The sequence below is a fragment of the Labeo rohita genome, chromosome 21, assembly GCF_022985175.1.
Source record: "Labeo rohita strain BAU-BD-2019 chromosome 21, IGBB_LRoh.1.0, whole genome shotgun sequence".
Classification (NCBI taxonomy): domain Eukaryota; kingdom Metazoa; phylum Chordata; class Actinopteri; order Cypriniformes; family Cyprinidae; genus Labeo; species Labeo rohita.
This window is the reverse complement of record NC_066889.1, coordinates 17,847,007-17,864,071: the sequence shown is the minus strand read 5'-3', so window position 1 is coordinate 17,864,071 and position 17,065 is coordinate 17,847,007. Positions and strand designations below refer to the sequence as shown.

The 17,065-nt window shown below is 36.4% G+C and overlaps 3 protein-coding genes across 4 annotated transcripts; 1 reads left to right on the top strand and 2 right to left on the bottom strand.

Moving 5' to 3' along the window:
• Window positions 1-93: 93 nt before the first annotated feature.
• On the bottom strand, window positions 94-4,643 carry rnf180b (ring finger protein 180b). Its single transcript, XM_051092957.1, has 7 exons — window positions 4,496-4,643; window positions 3,968-4,066; window positions 3,177-3,269; window positions 2,457-3,101; window positions 1,107-1,320; window positions 905-1,030; window positions 94-390 (listed from the first exon to the last, which is right to left on the bottom strand). Exons 1-7 carry the CDS (start codon window positions 4,511-4,513, stop codon window positions 197-199), a joined length of 1,389 nt encoding a protein of 462 aa, XP_050948914.1. The 5' UTR covers window positions 4,514-4,643; the 3' UTR covers window positions 94-196.
• Window positions 4,644-4,766: 123 nt separating this feature from the next.
• Window positions 4,767-6,984, top strand: htr1ab (5-hydroxytryptamine (serotonin) receptor 1A b). Its single transcript, XM_051092958.1, has one exon. The coding sequence runs from the start codon at window positions 5,485-5,487 to the stop codon at window positions 6,754-6,756; it is 1,272 nt and encodes a 423-aa protein (XP_050948915.1). The 5' UTR covers window positions 4,767-5,484; the 3' UTR covers window positions 6,757-6,984.
• Window positions 6,985-14,199: 7,215 nt separating this feature from the next.
• On the bottom strand, window positions 14,200-16,015 carry LOC127152352 (uncharacterized). Of its 2 annotated transcripts, XM_051092966.1 has the most exons (3): window positions 15,355-16,013; window positions 14,830-15,017; window positions 14,200-14,699 (listed from the first exon to the last, which is right to left on the bottom strand). In XM_051092966.1, the coding sequence occupies exon 3, from the start codon at window positions 14,669-14,671 to the stop codon at window positions 14,204-14,206; it is 468 nt and encodes a 155-aa protein (XP_050948923.1). In that variant the 5' UTR covers window positions 14,672-14,699; window positions 14,830-15,017; window positions 15,355-16,013; the 3' UTR covers window positions 14,200-14,203. The 2 variants fall into 2 exon arrangements, with proteins under 2 accessions (XP_050948923.1, XP_050948922.1); XM_051092965.1 differs by having other exon boundaries at window positions 14,200-15,017; window positions 15,355-16,015.
• Between the last annotated feature and the right edge of the window lie 1,050 nt (window positions 16,016-17,065).

Below are 17,065 nucleotides of genomic sequence, written 5' to 3'. Positions count from 1 at the left end.
ATTGCTTAACGTGATATCTATGAATTGCACAAACCCTGCAAGACCTAAACCACAAACAAACACACGATTCCCACAGGAAGAAAAACACCTTAATAATATTTCATCATAGCTACATTGAAATAAAAGTATGAGGCACTTGATAAGATGTCCACCGTCAACATTTGTCCAAACAAAGTGAGATCTGATCCTTCATACATCAGAGGAGGAGGAAGTAGCAGAGGCCACAGAAGATGATGAATGCCATCACCCAGTGCAGAGAGTAAATAGAGATGATCACAAAGTCAATGTCAAATGGCCAGCCCCACATGTCCCCTAGATCCAACGCATCCAGGCCAAACGCTCTGTGGGGGAACTGCCAACGACTGGCAGGACCTCCGTGTCTCTGAAATCCTGAAATAACAAAAAAAAACAATCAAATAAACGTGTTTCTGTAAACTTGTCTTAAAGACATGCTTAAAGGAGAAGTTCACTTTCAGAACAAAAATTTACTCACACCTTGTCATCCAAGATGTTCATGTCTTATTTTCTTCAGTCATAAAGAAATTATGTTTTTTGAGGAAAATGGCTTCAAATGGCTCTAAATGATCCCAGCCGAGGGTCTTATCTAGCAAAACGATCAATTTTTTTAATTTTTTTTTAAATTGACAATTTATATACTTTCTAGCCTCAAATGCTCATCTTGTCTAGCACTGTGTGAACTCTGTGTATTTCAGTTCAAGACAGTTAGGGTATGTCGAAAACTCCCATCTCAATTTCTTCTCCAACTTCATAAGCCATTTTCCTCAAAAAACATAATTCCTTTACGACTGAAGAAACAAGACATGAACATCTTGGATGACAAGGGGTGAGTCAATTTTTTCTGGAAGTGAACTACTCCTTTAAATTTAAATGACATATGACAAACCCCAGAAGATCCGGAAACGCTTTGAACAGTTGGGCAGGGGCCATTTGGAATAGTTGGTCTTCTGAAAGGTCTCATGTCTTGAACGATACACTTTTGGGAAGCAAGTCTTTGTAGTTTGATTGAGCTCTGAAACAAAAAGTCCCATCAGGTGGTTACATAAAGTTCTTCCAAGCAATATGAGGGATTTATTTATTCGACTCACCTTCCTGAAAGAGCACATGGGATATGAGGGTCCTACAGAGGGGACATGGGGTATTGCTTGGCCTGTTCTTAGCCAGAGTTCTCAAACAGGGCTCACAGAACACATGACTGCAAGGATGGCACTTGTAAGGGCTGTAATATACGTCTAAACACACAGCACATGTGTATCCCTCCCTCTCTTCATCATCGCTGCCCGTCAGGTCCCACTTCATGGCCTGATATGTAGAAATAATGCATACAATATGAATGAAGAACTGATACGTTATGTTTGAAATAAAATGATACCTGCTGCAAGAGTCACATGCAGCTGTGAATGGCTTATTAAAGACATAGCTCACCTAAAAATGAAAACTCTGTCATTAATTATTCATCCTCATGTTTTTCCAAACCTCTAAGACCTTCGTTCATCTTTGGAACACAAATTAAGATATTTCTGATGAAATCCGAGCGCTTTCTTACCCTGCATAGACAGCAATGCAAGCACCACGTTCATGGTCCAGAAAGGTAGTAAAGACATCATTAAAATAGTCCATGTGACATCAGTGGTTCAACCTTGATTTTATGAAGCAACGAGTATACTTTTTTTGCACAAAGAAAACAAAAATTACAACTCTTCCGAGTCTATTTCCATGACTATTTCAACAATATCCTTACTACCTTTCTGGAACTTGAACTTGTCAGTTGCGTTGCTGTCTATGCAGGGTCAGAAAGCTTTTGGATTTCATCAAAAATATCTTAATTTGTGCTCCGAAGATGAATGAAGGTCCTACAGGTTTGGAACAACATGAGGGTGAGTAATTAATGACAGTATTTTCATTTTTGGGTGAACTATCCCTTTAAGATCCTCAGGATTCTTGCAGCAGCGTATTATGTGGATTTATGCCTGTCCTGATCCACAGATCTATTATTGACATTTTGCCAGAGCTCTTTTCAGGACAACACAGCTCATTTAATAGCTCACATAAATTTTGTGCTTCTCTAACACCTCATAGATTAAACAAACTAGAGCTGTGCACCATTCAGAACTGAGGAAACAAACAGGGTGCAGAATTGCAATTCAAATATGAAAAATGTCTAATACATACCAGGGAATAAATAAGCATAATTATTCAAAATTAATTATTTCTGTTTGGGCAGAAAACTAATTTTGGACTGTTTTGAATGTCTCCAAGTGCAGTTCAATAAATTCCAAATGAACATCCTGACAGGAAGCCAAATTGATTTAACTGAATTTAACAAAGCCATTTCTTAAATTCTGAATACTGCCACAATTTTTTTGGTAGCTGTTAAAGTCACAAATACGAACAAGGTGAGTCAGACAGGCGCCACCCATGTCTTTAAAACATCTCACCAGATCTTTTGCCTCCTGCGCTCTCTGAATCCAACGTTCTTTCTTCCTCTGCTTCCTTCTTAGGCTTTTCAGGCGGTTTTTCTCTCTCTTGGAAAGCTTTGACTCTAGGTTGGGTGAGGTGTTTCTCGACGGCTCCTCCATCACTCTGAGTCTGACCCCCTCTGGATTCCCAGCACTGTCCAGAGAGTGTCTACTCTGGGAAGTAGAACCTATTTGCCGTTCCTCTAAGCTCTCCTGATAATCAGACAGTTGTGGTTGCAATACAGAAGGTAAAGAAACATCTGTGCCTCTCTCAAGAGTGTTAAGAATCTGCGGTTCTTCAGTTGACTCAACGTCAAGTTCAGTTTCAGCAGAGGCTACATGGGACACAGTACGGGAGATGCCAAGGGTTGAAGATGGAGAGGGGGCTGAGCTTATTGTCTGAGGGAGAGACTCCACCTCATTCTTCCTCCTCACGGTATGTTCTCTAGTCCTTCCTAATCTTGTCAAAAGAACTGGAGGTTTTACATCCTGATCAACACGACTCTTACTGAGATGTACAGTTGTATCATGTCCACAGGAGCATTTAGAGCAATTTACAAAATTAAAGCCTCCTAAGCGAGCTCCACAGTACTGGCAGTTTAATTTCCCCACTCTCCAATTGGCCTGCAAGAAATGTACATTTTATCAGAATAGACCGAAGTTGCATCAATCAAAAATAAAGAAATGAAAACTCCATACCTGATCAACACTTGCTAAAATCCAATCTGGCAAAGTTTCAGCATTCAAATGCCACACACTGCAAGTGGCTGCAGCCTCCCTTGATGTTGCTACCTGTAGAATATTTGTTATAAATGATTATCATTAATTTAACACAAATGAAGATGTGTAACCATTCCCAATGTGTAATATACAGTATTTACCTTTTAAACACATTTATTATACAGTGTTTTCACAACACATCATCAGTCCGCCATATCGGTGGCACTGAGCGTAAACAATGCCGCTGAACTGAACGAAACTCACATATTGTTATTGATTATTGCTGCTGAAAATGATCAATTATTGTAATGTTTTGGGCTGTACTAATGGGTCAGACTGGGAAAAACATTTGGAGTACTAAAGACTGCCAAAAGTTATAACAAAACAAGTGAGAAGAGTGCAAAACACTGTCTGAGAAACAAAACGCATTTGTGGTTAGCCAAACAGAACCAGGATTTACAAGGCAAGAATCTTGACAACATTCGTGTTTGTTGTTATCATTTCCAGTCAGGTAGGTGAAATATTAGGCTAATATCTGCTCAAACTTTAGTTTGCTAAAATATTGCAACCTTTCCTGCTTGCTAAGCCCTTCTCTATATGATTTGGCAGCTTCAACATGTTTTTTCATAGTTTAGACAGCATAAATTAGCAGAACAACATATTCAGTAGTGTTAATCGTGCAATCCATGCTGTTGTTTACATCCGAGCATAGCCAGTATGACTGTGACGTAAGAGCAAACTCTATAAATTTTAGATAGTAATTCACCCACCTTAAGGAGGCTGGTTGAGTCTATTAGACATCTGCGGCACTTTCTGCAGCGAAGGTTTGTTGGATCTTCTGGTGTCCCTGATTGTTCTTGTTCCTCAGTCTGTTTGAAATGTGCATTAGTCAACCATTTTTTATTCCTACACAAATCCTCTGGTAGATTGGTACCACAAACAATATAATACATGCATAAATAGTTGATTGTTCTTATGTAGTGTGCTAAGTTGTCATCACTATGGCTTTGTAATCTGTCTTTTTGCACATTAGCAAACTTTATGCTTGCGCATAAAATAGGTCAGTACAATCTCGCTGCAACAAACAACGTCTAAATTGATACAGCACGACATTTGCTGTATTTAACTTACTATTTAACCTCTCACTAGATTTGACATCCAGTTTTTACGTGTAGTTTTCTTAATGGAAAAACTACAATGTATTTCCTGTCAGTGTTTTCCAGTCATTATTATTTAAATACTTCCTGTTTGCCTCAGTTAAACATTTGTTTCACGTATATACCAAAATTATGTCATACCACGAAAGAGGTAGCCATTTCCTTCGACGGGATGTCTGAAGAACACCTCAAGTTGTTTAGCTAAAATGCTAAAAACAACAGTCTGGCTCTGTACTGCTCGGAGTACAGTTGCTTTCGCTACGGAAGCCGCCGAGGAACAAAACATCTCGGAACAGGCGTAAATACTGTAAGTGCACAAAAATTCATAAAGTTTATTTCACTTATAAAGTTTAACTCATTCATTTATTCGATAAATCACGATTTTCTAACCTAAATACGAATGCACAAATAATGAAACTCATAAGAGAAGTGTTATTTGTGGTGTGAATATGTACAAAAGTCACTGTGTGACTGTGTTTTGTTGATGAAGTGAGCTGGAGCGGCGATCTGTTACTTCCTCAACTGTTTGGTTATTGAAATGTTTGAATACGCATTTTTGAATGTTTAAATAAGCTTTAAGCCTCAGTCGTGGAGTCAAGATCCTTATAATTCGCACTCTTGGTATAGGGACAGTATGTGGAGGTCTGAATGAAATATGTATTTGCCCCAAACGTTTCGTTTTGTCAGCAGCAGACGCGCTACAGCAGGTGGCAGCAGCAGCAATACAATTTTCAGCTCGACGGGTGTCGCTGACTGCGGTGCCGAGCTGATCGAAAACACGGGCATAGGGTGAAGTAAAAAGTTGATTTTCAAAGAAAAAGTTTAATCTTTCGGAAACTCAGGAAGTTGGATACCTATCTGGCATGTTTTGTTCAAGTCATCACCGGTTGGAACTGCTTCAGTAGTTTGTTGTTATAAGCAGATGATGATGATGGATGGATGGATCTCACTGGAATAAATTCAGGGGGGAAAAAACGCGCGTGCATATTCTATGCCGAGCCCACCCGACACACCTGCGTAGGTAACTGACGTCTGGAGTCACTGCTGATATAAATGGAGCCGCGTCGTCACAAGTCGTCAGTAACAATGTTGATGGTTGGCATCGCCGTCAAGTGTATGAGCTCCTCTGAATGAGCTTTTGCAAATTTTACGCTCTACACGACATGGAAGAAAACAACGACACGTTCTTATTTCAGAACGACAGCGGTTTAGATCAGGAGATCGACAATGTGACTTTACCTGTGAAGGTTCCACTAAGTTATCAGATCTCCACGTCTTTGCTGATCGGCGCGCTCATTCTATGTTCCATATTTGGAAACGCGTGTGTTGTGGCGGCTATTGCTTTGGAAAGATCTTTGCAAAATGTTGCAAACTACCTGATCGGATCCCTTGCCGTGACGGACCTCATGGTGTCGGTGCTTGTGTTGCCTATGGCGGCTCTTTACCAAGTTTTAGACAAGTGGACGCTTGGACAGGTAACTTGTGATATTTTTATTTCCTTAGATATTTTATGTTGCACATCTTCAATTCTCCACCTGTGCGCTATAGCTTTGGATAGATACTGGGCGATCACCGACCCGATAGACTACATGAAGAAAAGGACATTAAAACGCGCCGCTCTTTTAATCACCGTTACCTGGTTTGTCGGCTTTTCGATATCAATTCCACCCATGCTGATCATGAAATCTCAACCCAAGAGTAAAGCAGAAGACATGGCCAATCCTGAAGCGTGCATGATCAGCCACGACCCGTGGTACACTATTTATTCCACGTTTTGCGCGTTTTACATCCCTCTGATTCTCATGCTGGTCTTGTACGGACGCATATTCAAAGCGGCAAGGTTTCGCATTCGCAAAACCGTTCGAAAACCTGAGAAAAAGAGGGTGAAGTGTTTGACTGTGTCACCTGCGCTGTTCAAGCGGGCGAACGGAGAGCTGGGCAAAAACTGGAAAAGCGCAGTCGAACCCAAGCCCGCTGCGTGCGTAAACGGCGCGGTTAAGCACGCTGAGGACGGCGAGTCTCTTGAGATCATCGAGGTTCACAGCAATTCCAAAAACAACCTGCCTCTGCCCAACACGCCAAACTCTGTCCCTCTGTTCGAGAACAAACACGAGAAGAACACCGAGGCGAAGAGGAAGCTCGCCCTGGCGCGGGAGCGCAAGACAGTAAAGACTCTGGGCATTATAATGGGCACTTTCATTGTGTGTTGGCTGCCATTCTTCATCAAAGCACTCGTGTTGCCTTTTTGTCCGTCTTGTGATATGCCTTTGTGGCTCATCGACGTCATTAATTGGCTCGGGTATTCAAACTCGCTTTTGAATCCCATCATTTACGCGTACTTCAATAAAGACTTTCAGAGCGCCTTCAAGAAAATCATTAAATGCCATTTTTGCAGACCGTAAACAGTATGTCTTTTGAGTTTTAACTGTCAGAAACGCGAGTTTAACCAGTATTGATTGCTCAGAAAACTATAGTGGTGTATTTTAACAGCACTGAAAACTTGCTCTATAAATATACATGATTGATTTTATATATCAGATGTATATGCTATGATATCAGGTTACATAATGTGTACGGAAAATGTTTATTTCATGTCCATGACAAACAAAAATCATGTCCATGATGTAAAAATAAAAAGTCTCACTGTATGTTGTGTACCTTGTGTCCTTGTGATTGAATTTTTTATTTAAATAATCACATGCACAAACCAAAAATGATAAATCCAAATGTTTATGAATGAGAAGATCAAGCTCAAGAAAACTACTTAAATAATGAAAAATAAATAATTGTTTGAGGAATATTAAATTTTAATGTTGTCAAACAAATTAAATAAGCAGCAGCAAGAAAATTAAATTCGATTTTGTATGAATCGTCACCTTGAATGGGATGGAGGGAGGCATATGCACATCCATTATATAAGTATCAGTATGCACTGTATTTTTTTTTTACATTTTATGTCTGACGAACACATTTAATATTTCACAAATATTAGAAAAAAACAGAAGATGTCCTTTGCTCACAGTTGATGGCATTCAAAATGCATCATCGATATGAACATTTTTATAAATATGGCAGCTGTTATTTTCTCAAGAGACAGGTATATATTTATTGATGAGTCTTTCGCAGTCCATCATTTAAATGCGTCTTTATACTTTAAGCACTTTAAAACCCATTAATCCTGACTCGCGCCTTCATCCCCCATGGAAACCCTGCGTGAAACAATGGATACAAAGGAGCAATGGAGAGGTCAAAAGATCCTCTTAACAAATCCCTTCATAAAAGAATGTTTTCGCAACAAGATGCTCCGCCGCACATATCTCTTTGATAGAAATCTCAAGGCTTTTACATGATCAGGAATGTGCCAGTGCAAATTGTTCCAGTGAATTATATTAACAGGTCCCCGGCTGGCGCTGTTTATGTCAACTGATAAATTCTTGTAGAAACAAAATTGTCTGTTTGTTCCATCAGTGCTGAAAATGAAAATGTGAAAAGTCAATAAAACAGACAACTGTGCTACATTATGACTTGTGCGTTCAAACTCTTCTGTGTCCCATTAAAGTAACAAATCTATGGAATAGTTTTTTTTTTTCTGGATTGCACCAGGATCGCATAGTCTCGAAAGTTGCTACAGCAGGCCTGCCGTCCAGTTGTGTTTGAATCGCTAAAAGCCACTCAACAGAGCAGACACAGTGATGCTGGTCACCATAGCGACACTCAGATGTTTCAAACTCTGGGTCTGAGGTGCAATTATCTGATCAAAGGCCTAGGACAATACACAGAGCCCACGTGCACACCCACAGCTGGCATGATTTAGCGACCTGAGGATCCACAGCTATTTATTAACAATGAGAAACCTCCAAAACCCTGCCGAGAAACCTCTGCTGAGCGCTCAACAAACAGTGGTGAGGTCCATAATTGTCTATTCTGGGTTACAGCTCTGCAAGAAAGGCTTGAGAGCTTACTAACAAATATACTGTAGAGACAGTTTGAAACCATGACCTAACTATGCTATAATAATATACTAAACAGTTCAAAAAGATAGACATGTAGATTTTTGTGAAGGATGTTTTCTTTGTTTTAAAGGGATGAGCATTGGTAATTTATACCATACTGCATTAAAATTTGGTAATACTTTACTATAGGTTGGGGGTGAATAATTTTATCAGTTTATGAATGAAGCTTATTATCCATGCAGCAATGATGATAACTTTATCTAGTGCTTTTATAAAAGTTTTTAGCATGGTATTGTGAAAATTTAACTATAATACATCAGAACAACAACATCAGCTGAATAAACAAGCTTTCCATTGATGTATGGTTTGTTAGGATAGGACGATATTTGGTCAAGATACAACTATTTGAAAAACTGGAATTTGAGGATGCAAAAAAAAAAAAATTAAAATATTGAGCAAATTGCCTTTAAAGTTGTTCAAATTAAGTTCTTAGCAATGCATATTACTAATAAAAAAATACATTTTGATATAATTATGGTAGGATATTTACCAAATATCTTCATGGAACATTATCTTTACTTAATATCCTAATGGTTTTTGGCATAAAAGAAAAATCGATAATTTTGACCCATACAATGCATTGCTGGCTATTACTACAAAAATACCCGTGCTACTTATGACTGGTTTTGCGGTGGGGGATCACATATTTAATTTCATTCTATAACCTACTTGTTCTACAGATCTGTGTACTATCCACTTTATTCTTCAATGCAGAATTAAGCCTATGGGTAAGATTTCCGGTTCATTAGCTGCTATAGGGAAATGAGAATCACCACGTGGTAAAACTGTTTGCACTATGAACCAGTGCGTTCATAATTAAGATAATACGTTAAAATAATATGGTAAGACACACTTATATGCAGTATCAAACAGCAAAACGAGCTGTTTTGTACAGCTAAAAATAGCTGGATGCGGGTGAGACCGGAAGCTAGTGATGGGCACTTTCGAAGCACTGCTTCATGTAGCTTGAAACTTCTGTGAATCGTTTTGAAACAGTGGTTCGGAGCGCGTATCAAACTGCCAAAGTCACGTGATTTCAGTAAACGAGGCTTCATTATGTCATAACTGTTTTGAAATTTCAATTGTTAGCCAAAAAAAATAAAAATAAAAAATAAAAAATTAAATGGTTTGCCGTTGGTGGACGATCTCTGTAAACCCAGTTTTATCAAATTGAAGACATTTTTAAGGAGACAAAAGAATGAGTAGTTAATAGTCTCTACTGACCTTTATATAGAAGCTGTCTATAAAACAAAGCAAGTGCAAAGCAAGCCCTGCAAATATAAAATATTTTATAAAAAAAAAACACACATTATACAGACACTTCATATTTAATGGTATTTTATTATTTTTATTGCATTTAATGTATTTTACTTTCAATAAAACATTTGCAGTAGGGGTTTAAAAGCTGTTTTTATGCATGTTTTAGCCTGAGTTTTTGTTGCATTTACACGCTTTTGACCAGCAGGCGTCACTAGCGTGTGGTGTTTCGAATCATTTTGCGAAGCAATTAGTTCAATAGATTCGAAGCTTCGAAAAGGTTTGTTTCTCCCACCCCTACTAGACCTGTAAAATTTACAAATGGCTGCGCCCACTCTTATGGGAAAAATAAGATGGATATGTTCAATGCTACTATTTTTAATAACGTTGATAACATTTCTAAAAAATAATATCATGATGTTTTTTTGCGTTTGCCTTACTGAACGTGGTATCATGTCGGCTTGCTGATCTGTGGGCTTTTTTGAAAAGCTGGCGATCATGCACTGTTGCCAGATATTGCTATGAAAACAAATGTGAACCGAAAAATATAGAAAATAAACCGAAATTAGTTTAGATCTTTTGCAAACGTGATAAGACAAAGATAACACTAACCTTAAGCTGCAACTTCCAACTTTATTAACTTTCTAAAGTTTGAAATTAAGTGGAAAAGACTGGATCTGGCAACACGCCCTCACTCTCAAATCTCAAGCCTCGTTCACTCCGTCAACATCTCGTAACGATCAGTTTCATACCATGGACGCTAATCATTCTTGCAAACTGTCTAAACTTAATTATATATGCCGACACTTTCATTCTTTCATTGAACAAATTAATTTTTTTGAACGTGAACATTGTACAGAGGTCCGTGATCTCATAGCTGGCTACAGCCAAGTTTGAAATTAACAAATAAACCTCTTTAAGCCAAAAAGAGCAACTGAGTCTATCTCTGAAAGGAGCAAAAAACATCAGAAATAATCCATTAGTCCACCAAGCTATATTCCAAATCTTCTAAATCCATCCAGTTGTTTATTGTGAGGAAAAATCACAATATTTAGGTTTTTGCAGGGCTTCAGCCCTCAGAAGTCTAGCTGAAATATAATTAAAAATATACTTGAATAATGCTAGGCTACAGATACTAGTAAGCACATACTTTTAGCTTAATATTTTTTAGTGTAATATTGGCAATGAAAACAAATCCTATATAATATTTAATTAGAAACTATTTTCACTAATACATTACTTACAAATACAAGTTTACTGGAGTATTTTTTTCTACAAGAAAGTACTATTTCAGTCTTTCAAAATGTCATGTTTCATTGAATGTGTTACTTGCCTTTTTTCAATTGTTTATTACATTTACTAGCAATTTCAAGTGTGTTTCTTGTTTGAAGAAATGCCAAGTAACACTAATATTGAATATGAAGTTTCAGAAAGTAGTAAAACATACTTCAAGAATCTGTTACATCTACCCTACAGTTTTAAAAAATTACACTGTATGCAATCATATAAAATGGCAAGAACTGCAAATGCTGCAAGCTCTGGTAGTTAAGTTTGTGATCTATAAATTCTGCATATTTCTCAGTCTTTCAACCAAGAATAATCAGAGGCAGATGCACCGTCAAAATAAGAGATTCCGGAAAGTCCGACGTAATCCAGCCAGCTGAACGCTGATTCTCGAGTGGCCGTGTTCACAGCGGGCAAGATACAAAGGTTTAAACTCAAGAACGCAGCTCAGCCATACGTAAGTCACAGGAGAATTGGTACATTGAAAAAAAACGTCCTTCTTGAGACTTGTGCACACTAGCAACAATGTCAAACAGACCTAAAATAAAACAAAAATGTGGTTCTGTGGTTCACAATTACAGCTGGAGTGTATGTCAATGAAAGCTTTTCCAGAGGTGGCAGGTGCTAGTATTCCGACTGCAGTTAGAAGACATGAAAGGTAAGATTTCCAAAACACTTCATTCGAAATCAGAAACGCTATGAGAAAGAAACAGGCCGTATTCTACAAAATTGAAATTTATTGTTCATTGCTATTTTAGGTTTGGGCTTCTTGCCATTTTTAATGAAAGAGACAGTTGAGAGGAGACAGGAAATGAAGGCAAGGGAAAGTGGGATCGGTACGTGATACTAGAATCAAAGTCACGTCTGCTGCATAGGAGCCACTGTTCTTTTATGTGTGTGTGTGTCTAAAAACATTAGATAAAGACATCCAAAAATGCAGTATATTTTTGCAGACAATCAAAAGTGATATTGAACTTATAAACAAATACGGGCAAACCTACAGCAATTAAACAGGACAGTAAATCTTGAACATTTTACCAGCAAGTGCTTTGAGCATCAATACATTAACCGTGACTGAATAATTCAGTCATACTGTAGTAGCTGTGACTGGCATACAGTGTCTTAATCATTGATTTAAATACATCAAATGTTATGGAAAAATCGATTCAGACCAGTTATATTCAAGGTTGATCTGTACGGAGTAAAATATTAAATCCATGGCAAGTTTTCAGTTCAAAAACGAGGTCGTGAACTTTGGCTCCACGATTATCATATTCCTCCCGCAGCTATTTCACAATGCTAAATTATACATTCTGAGAAAGGGAAGTGGTAGAGAGTCATTAATTATTCAGATATACTTTGTGGCTTTGGAATGTTTGTACATGAACAACATATGCATTTCAGAGATGATAAAAGACACAGTTGCAATGTGCTGAAATTTGCACTGCTACTGCAACTCAGAGCAAGTATTTGCTGTGTCCACACAGGTCAATATTTCTATAAATAATTATACCACATAAAGATAAATAATAAAACACTGCCGTTCAAAAGTTTGGCATCAGTTAGATTTTTTATTTTTTTAAAAAAAGTTTTTGTGCTCATCAAGGCGGCATTTATTTGATCAAAAATCCAGAAAAAAATAGCAAAATTGTGAAATATTATTTATATTTAGTAAAATAACAGTTTTCTGTGTGAATATATTTAAAAATGTAATTTATTCCTGTGAATTTTCAGCATCATTACTGCAGTCTTCTGTCACATGACCCTTCAGAAATCATAAAAGTAATTTAGTTGGAACCTGTGATACTTTAATTTAATTTAATGATTCTTTAATTTAAAAAAAGTTTAAATAAATTTAATTTTAAAATATGAATTTTATTGATCAAACAATCCTGAAAAAAGAATCACAGGTTCCAAAAAATAATAAGCAGCACAACCATTTCCAGCATTGATAATAAAAGTAATAAATCAGCATATTAGAATCATTTCTGAAAGATCATGTGACACTGAATGCTGAAGTAATGATGCTAAAAATTCATCTTTGCATCACAGGGATAAATTATATTTTAAATGATATTAAAATTGAAAACTTTTATTTTAAACTGTAATAATATTTTACAATATTACTGGGTTTTTTGTCAGTATTTTTGATCAAGTAATAACAGAGTATAACAGAATTCTTTAAAAAACATTAAAAATCTTATATACACTTTACAATAAATATTAATTTGATATTTACTTAATGTTTTAAATAAGTTGATCCAAAATACAGCAAAAACAATAAATAACTGTTTTCTATTTGAATATATTTTAAAAAGTAATTTATTCCTGTGATCAAAGCTAGATTTTCAGCTTCATTACCCCAGTCATCAATATCACGTGATCCTTCAGATCATCTAATATTCGATTTGCTAATGATTTGTATAAGATTTACTGTTCATGAAACATTTTTTTTATTATTACCATTATTTAACACAGCTGAGTACTGAGTATATGATGAATAGAAAATCCAAAGATCAGCATTTATCTGAAATAGAACACTTTTGTAACGTTATAAACTATACCATTCAAATTTATTTTTTTTATCTATGCTGTTCTTCTGAAATTTCTATTCATCAAAAAAACCCTGAAAAAATTGTTCTGTTTTCAACATAATAATAATAATAATAAATGTTTTTTGAGCAGAAAATCAGAATATTAGAATGATTTCTGAAGGATCATGGGACTGGAGTAATGATGCTAAAAATTCAGCTTTGAAATCACACAAATAAATTACATTTTAAAATATAATTAAATAGAAATCAGTTATTTTAAATACTACAAATATTTCAAAATTATACTGTTTTTGTTTTACTTTGGATCAAATAAATGCAGGCTTCTTTAAAAAACATTACAAACTTTTAACTGGTAGTGTACATTTACTAAGACAGTGAGAGGGAAAGAACATTAAACACTGAAATCCTAAGAGGCAGAAAAGAACAAAGCAATGGAAAATCTCAGGAAATCCCACCCTTTAAAGGAAATTGCAAAGGCAGATTCAGGAAAAAGAAGTATGTTTGTTTCAAAACAAACTCTTTTCCTGTTACTTTTCCTAACATAGGAAACACATTTGAAAGTTTTAAATGTAACACATCTAAAAACGGGTACAGAAAAACTATAAAGAAAAAAAAATCAGACAGTGATTGTCTGATCTACCGCCGACACTAAATATGACAGAAAACAGCCTAAAACATCCACACGACTTTAAACAGCTGAAATAAAGTCAGCTGTGCTTGTACTTGAAAGCAGCAGTCCGTCAAAGAGCAGAGTGTTCAAACAGGATCACCTGGGTCTGACTCACACTGGAGGGTCTTGAAGGTCGCAGCACTCCGATCCGCGAATACACCTCTGCGTCCGAGCTGGCTCCGCATGACGGGTGAGGGCTGGGTGGGGTGGTGTGGATGATGGGGGGAGACATGTACAACATAGGCGGTGGTGGTGGAGGTGGAGTGACGTGAAGAGGAGGTTGAGGAACAGGTGGAGAGGAAAAAGAAGGGGTCACTACAGACAGGTTGGGCTCTTTTAGATCATACCGAGCCATGTGGTAGAAACCAAAGTATTCCAGAGCATTCCCGGCCTGAGCGGCGCGAAGCTTGTGGCGCAGCAGGAGCGCCCAGTACAGCAATGCAAAGATCAAAATCCCAGCCAAAACCATGAACACCACAGCCAAACTGAGCTCAAAGTCCCCGCAAACATGGGGTAGAGTTGAGGTCCGACAACCCATGGAAGATTGATTCACAGAAGATAGCTTCCTGAGAAGAACAGTGGGGAAAACAATCACATTTCTGTCCGTGCTTTCATTGGGCATAGCTCCCTTCGATCCGGATGCGTGCTTCTCAATCACACATTCTAAAAAATAAAGGTTCTTTATTGGAACCTTACCATTTCACAAAAGGGACCTCAAAATGGTTCTTCTATTGCATTTCTGCGAAAGCCCGCTTTCGGAAGTGTCTCAGCAGAGGCGAATGCAGTGGACCGTTGCTGAACATCTGTTCTGGAGAACGTGGTTTGCAATCCCAGGAATTGGATCAGGGCCTGATGGCGACTCCTGGTGCTCAATTAAAACAGGACTGAAACAGAATGAGCCTTTGTGTGAATGACTGAAATATGTAAGTGGTTAACCTGCTGAGATCAGTCTAGTGAGCTGGCCATCCTGTGGAGATCTCAGTTCTAATATAGAATTTAATCAAAGGCTTCGGTGAGTCTTGCACACCAGAAAGCTGCCGAGGCTGAGCCAATGTTGAAGCACTTGTGAGGCAGTTGAGCTGTTGCTATAAGATGAAGTGTGCTATCTACAGACTTTGCAACTGCATAATCATCCAGTCTTCTGAGGTTTGCATAACTTATAACTGTGTGGAAATTAATTATTTGTGGAGAAATCAAACTTTACAAGAAGTAAAAACTTACTTTTTCCACAGAATTCCATGGAAGTATTCCCGGCGAGGGTAACGACTGAGAGCTGCGCTCTAAAAATGCGGGAGAGAGCGTTTGTCGTGGAAGGAAACTTATAGAGAGTTCAGGAAAACATTCCACTCAGTCTTGCCTGGGGATTGGCTGAACTCAGTATCTCTATGGTTACAGGAAACTGGCAAAGGATGTTGGGCTGTTTCGCTGAAGTATTCTCATGTGAGAGGAAAGAACTGACTTATCAAAAAACGCAGGCTTGCTGTCTGGGGCACGAGTCTGTGTGAAATGACTCTTCAAGCTCAGTAAAGGTTGTTAACATTTTTCGCATAGTACTGTTTACTTTTTTAAATTCAATTAATGTAGCATTTTAAAGTCAAATAAACATTTCAGATCAAAAGGTTTATACAAATTAATATAAACTAATTATAAATATGGAATTTAAAAAATTAGCGTGAACTTAACTATTTCAAGTTTGTGTAAAAGAACATACTGTATGATTATTTTAAGAAATTCAAACTTTTATGCAACAAAGATGCCTGTAGTTAATCAAAAGTGACAGTAAAAGTTTTTAAGATGTATATTTTGAATAAATGCTGTTCTTTTCAAATTTCTATTCACCAAGAAATCCTCAAAAAAAGAGAAACAAACAAAAAAGGATAATAAAACAACCATTTTGAATTTAATAATAAGAAATGTTTCTTGAGCAGCAAATCAGCATATTAAATTGATTTCAGAAAGTTCATTCAACACTAAAGACTGGAGTAATAGTATATATAAATAGTGCATATTCATACACTAACAGATTTTAATGTTTAATTTTTTTTTTTTATGTTTTTAATTTTTTTAAGTCTGCATTTATTTAATCCAAAATACAGCAAAAACAGAACAATTTTGAAATATTTTTACTAGTTAAAATAACTGTTTTCTATTTCAATATATTTAAAAATATAATTGATTTCTGTGATTTCAAAGCTGAATATTTAGCATCATTACTCCAGTCACATAATCCTTCAGAAATCATTCTGATCTTCTGATTTGCTGCACGAAAACATTTTTTTTTTATGTTGAAAACAGCTGAGTAGAATTTTTTCAGGGTTTCTTTGATGAATAGAAAGTTCAGAAGAGCAGCATTTATACAACAATTTGTAACATTATAAATGTCTTTATCATCACTTTTGATCAATTTAAAGCATTCTTGCTAAATAAAAGCATTAATTTCTATAAAATTATTTAAAAAAATAAATAAATATACTTTTCTATTGAAGCTTTTAAATGGCATAATGTTACAAAAGCTTTTTATTTCAGATAAATGCTGATCTTTGGATCTTTCTATTCATCAAAGAATTCTAAAGAAACTGTCCTCAACTGTTTTAAATATTGATAATAATAATAAAATATGTTAGAATGCTTAGAATGATTTCTGAAGGATCATGTGACACTGAAGACTGGAGTAATGATGCTAGAAATTCAGCTTTGAAATCACAGAAATAAATTGCATTTTAAAATATATTCAAATAGAAAACAGGTATTTTAAATCGTAAAAATATTTTAAAATTTTACTGTTTTTGCTGTACTTTAAATTAAATAAATGCAGGCTTGGTGATTTCTTAAAACAACATTAATAATCTCACTGTTCAAAAACTTTTCACGGTGTATCATTTTATTCATTTCTGTCATAATGCTACATTATTTTCCCCTTTTAATACACTAA